The following is a 10,002-nucleotide window of genomic DNA, read 5'->3' as shown; positions in this document are numbered from 1 at the left end:
TTTAAAAATACCTACTGGTAAACCTTTTCCATTGAATTTTTTGGCAATCTGGAAGTCCTCCTCGGTCACAGTTGCAGGAACAATAAAATACTGTGGCAATCTAGAAAATGTAAATTAATTGTAATTGATGCTCAAAACAGGTCATTATAACATTATTACATTATAACCGTATTACAGTGAAATGTAACAAATGTAGTTACAATTAAAGCGAAATGACAGTTAAATAAGCATATTAATGTTCTACACTTGTGTACACTGTGTGAGAAATGATGGTGGGAGACATGCAACTAATAACACTACTTATAGAAATATACCTTTCAAAGAGTTCAAATGATTGGTTTTCTGTTACTAATTTGCACGTTCCTTTCGTTCTTTTCATCTCTTGATTCCAGTCATCTATGGAGTCAAACATCACTGTTCTCCCTTTCCTCTGCATTTCTGTAAGAAGGAGATTTGGAGAGACCATGTTGTTTATTTTCCCATAAGCTATTAACAATCAGCCTAGTTCTGGGATGGATACACCTTCGATAAACAATAACCGAATGCTTTGTCCATATGACACACAGCTTCCCTGCACAATGTAGGACTGCTTTTGGAGCAACACTAGCCTGTGACATGAGACAACTGGACAGAGGCACAAGTTCTGCATGATCCTGATTGAACTTGACAGATAGAATCCTGCTGTTAACTGAAGCCTTTTTACTGTCAGAAGCCCCCCAACCCGTGAACAGGAGACACACACACTACACACACTACACACACACACACACACGCACACACACCCAGACACACACACACACATTCAGTCAGTCACACAAACACACAGCCAAACGTTAGCGCTCAATGTTGTCTTGCCAGACAAAGGGGGTCATTGAGCTCCACGAAAGGAAATGTGACATAAGTCTCCAGTTGGAGTCTTGACGCCTGCATGCACCACAGAGGGCCTCATCCAGCCAGCAGCTGTAACAAATTGAGCTGGCCCCAGGTTGGAGATCCCTTTACCCACTGACTTTAACATTACGCCCAGCCAACACCAGGCTTCATTATTCCTTTTGATTTCAAATGGAAACGGCAGACTATATGGTAAAATGTCCAGAGAGAAAATTTAAAGAAGAAAATAATTGGTTACATTTCCTTTCAACACATAGCTTCATTCGGCGTTAAGGCTATTGCATTTCCATTCAAGTAGCACTACTAAAGTTGTTTGATGTGGTAAAACAAATGCCATTACCTGCTTTGTGGGCCCTGTAAGAAAAGGCAAACACACACTTGAGAGACTTTGATTCCAGGCAGTGGTGCACAACCCCTTGGAAAATCTGTAGGACAGAATGCAAGCTTAGGTCTACATTTGACTTAAGAGTAACACTATAAAACAATTGGACACTTTCTGGGGTATGTTTTCATGAGTAACTACTTTTGGTGTCATCCTCAAATAGATTCTGATTTTGGTATATGGGCATATGAAGGACAGATAAACACACCTGTCGTTCTCACTGACTGTCCAGACTAGGCACGATGTAGTTTTGTTGTTTTGTTTAAGAAAGACCCTTAAAGCATGACATGCCAACAATATTGCCAAAAGACGCCAGTTAGCGTGTTAGCAACCTTTTATCAGTGTGAACTGGCCTGGTGGTGGTGTTTGGAAAGTTTCTGCATGTTCTGTAGGTTGGCAGCTCACTAGTTTTAGCCCAAAACTCTGTAACACTGCTTTAAGAACACTGTCCATTGCTTTACTGATGAAGATGGCAAAGGTTAAATACGATACCTTCTTGGCGTCTTTTTCATCTGTGTAGGTTAAACAATACTGAAAAACGCGAAGATCTTTGCAGTGAACGATGATTTTTGAGGGATACTTATTCTTCAACAGGGGACCTGTTATCATTTTCTTCTTGTCATCATATCCTGGAGATGAAATAACAAATATCACTCAATTGTCAGCTTACATATGTGGGATACATACACATTAACTACAATCACAAAGGTCAACACATAAAGAAAAACTTTCTGGGTATTTTGCCCCACATCAATGCGTGGCAGGTAAGTATGCCTTCTCACCTCCATAGATGTGATCCACACACATCAAAGGGATATCATTCTCCCCATACAGCTTATTCTTAAAGTGCTGGGTCTGTCAGGAAAACAAAATGACCAAACGTGAGATGAGAATGAGAATAATTCTTTGGCTAAAAAGCTACAAATACAGCTATTAAACACTAATACTTGTGAGTTAAACTATTCACACAAAAATCAGAACCAATGTCTCCACTAATCAGTGTTTTTGTTGGTTTTTACGCTGATGAAAACATAGTTTTAGAAAGTTCTACTTGAATCTTCAACTTAGTTGTACCTTGTAAGCAACAGGCTACACAAAGTATGACAGCCATCTGACCACAAACTACTATACACTTCCTGTATCCGACTGCGTTATCTCCATATCTGTTTTTAAGCATTGGCCAAGCTACTGTGTGCTGTTGATTGCACTGAAAATACCACACATGCTTTGGATGTACATCCGCGTGAATAACGAAAAGGAGACTGCAGCAATCTAGATAAAAACGTGGATGATAACATGATGGCACTAGCACTGTGTACACATTTCCCCTGAAATGCACTGATGGAGCATGACATGATATGGAGTTCACAGGATAGCCAAAATCTCTTCACAGGAAAAAAATATTGCCTGATAAAAATGTTGCGAAATGAATGAGAAATTCTCTTTGAGCAGACAGTTCGAATCTAACTTGACAGCCTAGTCTTTAGCCTCACATTGGAGTTCCTAAAAACAACAACCTCTCTAAAGTGAGAGCACTAAAGAGTTCCTCTTTTCTGAGGTCAGCTACTGTGAGCACCAGAGATAACTACTGTGCAGCAGCAAAAGGCAATGCAATGGGGAGTCAGCAGCGACTAAGCAAGAAACAAGAAGAGGGAGGAGGAGGAGAGGACTTGACAGAGTCAGTGTGTGAAGAGTAAGAAGGCCTCTGAAAAATGTCGCCAGTGTGTGTGTGGCATTACGGAGTCCGCACCGTGTCCTCCGCTTGGGCTTCATCACTGATGAAGGAGACGCGGAAGTTGGTGCAGACCAGCGTGCCGAAGACGCCGCGCTGGGAGAGTTCATCCTGCGTGTACTTGAGGATGGGGTTGGCACTACAGAACACCACTTCACCTGTAAAACATGGTGCACTGGTACCATCAACCACCACACATTCCTCAAGATCCACATGTAACATACCCCACTTCACTGGCAACAACATGAGATACTGATCACAGCAACGCTTCACTTAGTCAAGTAATTACTATGCAACACTGTTGTTGGATCTTGTGCCCTAGTATCCATTTATACATGGCTTACTGCAATAAATGACAATATCATTTTAGCATAGTATAAACCTTTAGTATACATGTACATGTAAAATAGAAAATGATGGAACTCATAAAAATTACCTGGCAACAAATCAGGGTTCCTCTCCTTTTTAGGAGGTTCTTTTTCCGAATTAATTTCCTGTTGAAAGAGTACAGGGCAGTCAAGAATTTAGACAGCAGTATAGAGTTATTTTTTTTAAATGAATGCTTTTTGTCACAAAACCTCACCACACAAACCACTATACCTCAGGCAGATATGAGGTATTCAACTTCCTTATCCTGCACTTACAGGGCCAAATGCTCAACAAAGCCAAATATGAATTCAGAGGCTGAACTGCATAGTGTGCTAGCACTGCATATTTGGCCCTCAAAAGGTATACTGTGAGGTGGTCTGAAAATCCTGTTAGCCATTTCTGCACAATTATCCCAACATCAGAACTGTAGCCAAGAGAACAGACTGCTGTTCATGGATTCATAAAAATCACACAGTAGGTTTCCACGGGCATGTCAAAATTTACTTAACGGCATTTTCCATGCTTTCCAAAGGAATCCAAGAACATTTGGAGCAAGATTTACTTTAAAGCCTAAACTCTTTCGGACGTGCTTTTTATATTCGGCACCAAGAGAGAAATCATGATGGCAAAATTATACAGTTCACTTTCTTTGATGGACCACACATGTGGTACGTCTAATTGTGATCATATGCTACTAAACATTATTTCAGTATTGTTGACCTTTGTCATGGGTACTTAGGTCGGCACTGACATACAGGGTTTCGTTTTAGGCTGAAACTATTTTCTGTATTCACGATCGCTTCGCAAAAATGTGCATAATAAGATGCACTGGAGTCATGAAACTAGGTATCGTTATCTTATGATCTTCGCCAATACAAAACGTCCCATTGATGAGTAGGGTTACATTAAGTTATGTTGGTGTGGTGTAAGAATACAGAGGTTAATGCAACATTACTTGACCATGATACCGTTTCCCAAACAGAACTGACACTTACATCATTATTTCAAATTGTGTTGTCATTCCAGTAAGTCACAGTGAAAACAAATAAAGCTACAACCGATAAAAACAGTTTTCTTTGCTTGAAAGTTAGCTAACTTTATCGAGACCAATGGCAAAAAAGGCAGAATTCCCGCATGGCTATCCCTCTACAAAGGCATAGCGTACTATACGACATGATCAAATCTAGTGGCAATTTGTATTTACACATAGCTAGTACGTAGCCAAGCTAGCTCCAATGTCGATTTTCTGATAAGCTAAACTAAATCTAAAAATACTATTTTTTGCCAGCTAGTTTGTATAAAAAGTCCCCGCCCTGATCATGTAAAAAAGAAGTTAGCTTAAGTTTTCAGCGCCAAAGTGATAGAATATTTGGATTCCCAAACAGTCTCAGCAGCAGCAACTGCGAATAAGACACAAAAGAAAATAACCAACCTCGGGTGTAACATAAGACACGAACGACGGTTTGGCAGGTTGTTTCCCTCCACCGCTCCCCAAACTCAACATTTCGCCAACTTTAGTCCACCTCTCTCTCCAACCAGGTGGAAATCCGGGCGAAAGGGAGGATTAACCTGTTTTGACAGCTAACCGCGCCCATTCTACACCATTGGTTACATTTAATCAACTCTTCTTTTTGTTGGATATCCGGTTACGCTCTTGAATGCCATTGGACGGCATACCAGTAGATCAAACACTACAATAACAGAACTTCCTGAGTGGTACGATAGAATGAGAAGGGAACAGTTGGGACAACAAAAGGGGTCAATTCAATTCACTCTGGACTGAATGAGCATCGATGCAAAAAAGGCTTCTTGTCAACTTTCAATATGAGCCAAAACCACTACGTACGCACTAAAGTGCAACGAAAGAAGACACATTTAAAGAGAATAATTACATACAATATGGACCACTTCACATGGGCCCTTTAACACAAGACTGGGGAGGCAGCCAACGCGCAGCTTTCTACCATTAATGAATATGTGCAAGTATACCATGATCATGCGAACTTTTATGCACCCGTTTAGAGAAAAAAAAAAAACCTACACACAAATGTGCTTATACTGAGTTTACCCAGAGATCACCCCACACAACTTCCTTTACACTGTGCATCAGGGAACAATCCCCACGCAACTTCCTTTTCCCCTCTGATGGCGAACATTTCCAACATCCTGTGTTAGTGCAGCTCCCAACATCCCAAAGGAAGGTCACAGGTCCTGTCCAGATTCTAGGGGTCATTTTTGATGTTCAGTATATACACACACCTGAAAAGAAAGATGTACTGAAACCAATCACCCTTAATTCTGGAAATGTCTTTATTTTGCTTATTGTAATGCAGTAGCACTTTGACAGCAAGTTACAGGCATCAAAGGGGTGATTCTACATCAAACTGCAAATTACAACACTGGTGTTACATGGTTCTCCCTCAAACTTATTTCCATTTCAAGGTTTGAACAAACTACTGAGTTTTCAATCGAGATTGAGGGCAAGTGATTGTTCTAGTAAACCAATAAAATCAAAACCAAAGCCACAGTAACATAAAAACAAAGCCATAAGAACATAAAATGGGAGTGGGAGGGTAATGACACAGCCATGCTTCAATAAAACATAAATGAACACTTTGAATATCTATTGCAAGATAGAAGCTTATGCGTGATCACATATATTAGACATCATATATATAGATATATATGATCACATATATACATTAAAGATACATTTAGGGATAACACTATGAACACAAAAACTTAAACCAGGGTTCAGTGTCTTCAGAAATGCGTTACGACTACAGTCACAGCCCCCGTGAACATTTAGAACACTTGTAGTCTACCATTTAGACAAAACCTCAACTTTGCACCACTGGCATTATGCAAAAATGGTGTTCCGATGACAACTTAAAATAATAATAGAAAATAATAATGTAAAAAATATTCCATGAGCCAAATTATAAGTCTTTATCATTATTATAAGCCAACAGCCAACCCTCAGAATGTACTAGAACTAGAAAATACATGCTCATACGCATTCGCATTATTTCCAGGTTTATCATCATAACATGACTACAAGACTAACATACACATCATTTAACTTTTAATCATATATATTTTTTAGAAGAATTATAATGGGAACAGGAATGTCTCTGTCAAAATAAGACACGGGAATACAATGTTGGAAGCCACGGTCATAAAGTACTTCTAGTTTAGACATTTGGGGTAAGATGGCGTTAGCTAAATGAGTTAAGGTCCAAACCACAGTTAGATCAATCTACTGCAAGACTGCTTATTTTAATGCCCTGTATAGCTAGGATTTGACGAGTTTGCTCAACATTAACAGGACCCGACTGCAGCAAACCATAAAAGAAAAAAATATTACGACCATAGTTTAAAGTGTAGTGGAAAGAAGAGCGGGTCACATCATTCCTGAGGGGTCATGTTTACACTAGCATTTACTTGAAAACAAATGGCTTCTGCTCTGACTGCTCAGCTATGAATTTTTTTATTTTCTTTTAAGAATTATCTGCCAATTTTAATATTTTTTTTTTGTTTCTCACCCAAGAACTAGCCACAGAAATTGCATGGAATTACACTGACATCAGAACTAACTCAGTTGTTCCCTCTGACCACTGAACTTGCTAATAGATGGTAGTGCAAATAACTGAACTGGCACAACAGTGCGGCAAACGCTAGCCTTCATGCGACACGACAGGAAAGGACTGCCACCCTTGCAACAGACTACGGTACACAAGGAGGAGGGGGCATTATTACTGGGTTTCTTTTTGTTGTTTCATTTGCTTTTGCTTTTTGTTTTTTTAGAAGCCTTCATGGTCCTTCTTGTCTTTCTTCCCCTCTGCCTCAAAGCCATCCGTCCCATCGCTGTTGTCACGTCGGCGCTTGCGGTTGTTGCGCACGTTGAATCGGGCGTTCATCTGGGGCAGTGGGTCCATACCCAAAACTTTGTAGATCTGGCGGAACGCGAGTAGCCTTAGGGCAAACTGGGAAAGAGGTTGAGAAAATGTTAAGGATGTCATCACAGAGGACGCGGATTACTCAACGTGTGATCTTCTCCAAAACGTGCAACATGACTAGCATCAGGACAGAGAGAATGCTTGTGAAGACAAAACAAATTATTTCCTCCATGGTCTCATTATAAATTTCGGTCAATAATCAATCAGATTAGAAACAAACTTGTTCTTGCCTTTATCTAGCAAGATTATATAACCTGGAAAGCCAATTTTGGGGCGAGACAAAACCTCTCTGAATCAGAGTAAAAAAATGAATTCACTGTAAGACTTGCTTTCACATGAAGCATGATTGTCTTCATTATATCAACTGCATCTGACTCAGCACATCAACATTAAGAACATCCTGAAGAAACCCAGGGGTGCAAACTCATCAGGGATGAAAAAGGTGACAACGACGCAAACCCCCTAGGAGGGTCCGGGGCATGCTCCCCGGGGAATATATTTTATATATAAGAACATTTTGCACATTTTAAAGTTCAATGCATCAATCTGGTGCACTTTGATAACAACATTATGAGCCTAGATCTAGATCGTTGTGCTGTTGTAAACAATTTTGTGCTCTGGTAACTGTTTCATCATAAACATTCCTGTGTTGAATGTTGCACAGGCCAACCCAACCACCCACCCCAATACCCTTCCGACCACCCACTCCAGTCCACTTCACCAAAGCACATTACGTCACAGATCTCCATCAGGTATTAAGCCAAAAAAAGGGCCAACTATAGGAACAGAAAATCAACAGAGGCTGCATCAGGCATGGCCTAGCTTCTCCGTGTTCTTGAAAAACTGTGACAGTGGGAACACATATTTTTTTCCCTTTACATTACTCTTTGAGTCTAGCTTGTCAGGACAAGGCCCATTTGCACCTGACTCCTAGTTGAGCCACAGTAATGGCATCCTCTTCCTAAAATTCTCTCATTCTGAAACCAAACTGAAGTAGGAGAGTGGTAAGTTTGTTCAGTTTCAGTGAAGCGCCCGGCAGTAGAAAACAGGTCAGTGCTTCAGATTACATACGTGTACATAGGGACGTGCGGTCAGGGGAGGCAGAGCCTCATAAAAAGTAAAAGTCATCATGAAAAGTAAAAAACAAATAATGATAAAATACATTTTAATATGTATCTACTGATCTTTGCTTAACATTTATTTTTTGTATGATTCCGATCATTTTTATAATCAAAATCGCTGAATTTGACCATGTCCTGTTCAAACAGAGAGGCGAGGTGAGGCAGCGACGAGCTGCGCCTCATCTCAGATTGTGCAATCCCTCACACACTGCGTTGAGCGCATGACTTTTGCTTTCAGATTGTTTGTCATCACTGAAATATTTGTAGACACTTTAATTATATGTCGTTTGTATCCATATGATAGGTAATGTAATGTAATGTATTTCACGTACTTGCTGATCTGTCATAAAACCAAAGTGAAAAAGCACATAGGGTAGGCTAACCTAACCTCTGCCTCAATGAGCGGGCGTGCGATAGCCTGGAAAATGGATTTACAATCCAGTGAAGTGATAGATAAATACATAATGGGAGACCAATGCCAGAGCTAACAGGTTTGCTTCAAACGACAGGACAGAAGATAACTTTAGCAGCTAAACTCCGGACCAAACTCGGCTGACGGCCATGTCTTTTGTAAATGTACATTTTTCTGCGTTTTCACGCTTCGATTTTTCTAAAGTTACCGAGAAAAAGACACTGTACTATCCGATAACACCGTTATTGTAACCAGCAAAAATGGTTGATGTGATTTGCGAGGCGTCTGTCAGCCAAATATCTGAATATTAATACGTTAGCCTACGTTAGATAGTATAACGTTCTTGCAGCGTACCAACGTCACACGTTACCGTAAATGCCATCTTAAAAAGGCCGCTCGAAACCAACGCTTTCACCCGAAAGACATGTCTTGTAATACACCTGTCTATTACGGCATCGAGGCAGCTACCTTCCATTTCGAACAGACCCGAAATAAAAAGCCTGCCTGTCATGGTGACATAGGGTTGGCCAAACGAACAAGCGTGAAAAAAATATTCATGACAGCTGGCGTTCGCAGATTACTTGGAGGACCCCCCCACCCCTAAAAACATTTTTATTGCAGATCTACACGAATCACACAAATGACCTATTTTGGATCAAAAACGGCGAATTTCGCCGAAAGGTGACGAGTTTGCACCCCTGAAACCGTTGGACTACATGGCAGAATAAAACCCTGTCAATGCTTTTGTGTGAACTCCAGTAGGTGATACCTGGGCACTTGAGGTTATATCCTCTCTCTGCTGCTCCTCCATGGCTGCCAAAGTGTCTGTGGGATTCTTCTCACATGGGTCGATCAACCCAGGACCACCTGAATACACAAATACACACACAGAGAGAGCACCCAATAACCATCAGTAAACAAACAGAGGAAAGTTCATGCTTCTTAGTTTCCATACCAGACCTCCCAATGAATTATCAATGACTTCAGAAGGGGTGTTGGTTGCACACACACACACACACACACACACACACACACACACACACACACACACACACACACACAATGTTTGAGCTTGCTGCGGCTGATGTTCCCTTTTGGTACAACCAGCAACACTTTAAAACTTCCATTATCGCATC

General features: G+C 40.6%; 2 protein-coding genes across 3 annotated transcripts in view; both read right to left on the bottom strand.

Annotated features, from left to right (window-relative positions):
* Nucleotides 1–15: 15 nt before the first annotated feature.
* On the bottom strand, nucleotides 16–6,875 carry LOC122131734 (myotubularin-related protein 12-like; the record flags this gene model as incomplete). Its single annotated transcript, XM_042706392.1, has 8 exons — nucleotides 4,807–6,875; nucleotides 3,442–3,499; nucleotides 3,024–3,163; nucleotides 2,056–2,128; nucleotides 1,766–1,902; nucleotides 1,232–1,316; nucleotides 315–438; nucleotides 16–100 (listed from the first exon to the last, which is right to left on the bottom strand). Coding segments are annotated over exons 1-8 (774 nt in total), but the record flags the coding sequence as incomplete, so codon positions are not given.
* Nucleotides 6,876–6,882: 7 nt separating this feature from the next.
* The window catches only part of LOC122131733 (zinc finger RNA-binding protein-like), an 18,108-nt gene continuing 14,988 nt past the window's right edge, over nucleotides 6,883–10,002 (bottom strand). For both annotated transcript variants that reach the window (XM_042706390.1, XM_042706391.1), the window contains exons 13-14: nucleotides 9,636–9,733; nucleotides 6,883–7,360 (exon numbers count right to left, since the gene is read on the bottom strand). In XM_042706390.1, coding sequence (XP_042562324.1) covers nucleotides 7,178–7,360; nucleotides 9,636–9,733 — 281 coding nt within the window. In that variant the 3' untranslated portion in view covers nucleotides 6,883–7,177. The remainder of the gene's footprint in view (nucleotides 7,361–9,635; nucleotides 9,734–10,002) is intronic.

Source organism: Clupea harengus, unplaced genomic scaffold (assembly GCF_900700415.2).
Source record: "Clupea harengus unplaced genomic scaffold, Ch_v2.0.2, whole genome shotgun sequence".
NCBI lineage: Eukaryota > Metazoa > Chordata > Actinopteri > Clupeiformes > Clupeidae > Clupea > Clupea harengus.
The sequence above is the reverse complement of the archived record's forward strand: the minus strand, read 5'-3'. Positions and strand labels throughout refer to the sequence as shown.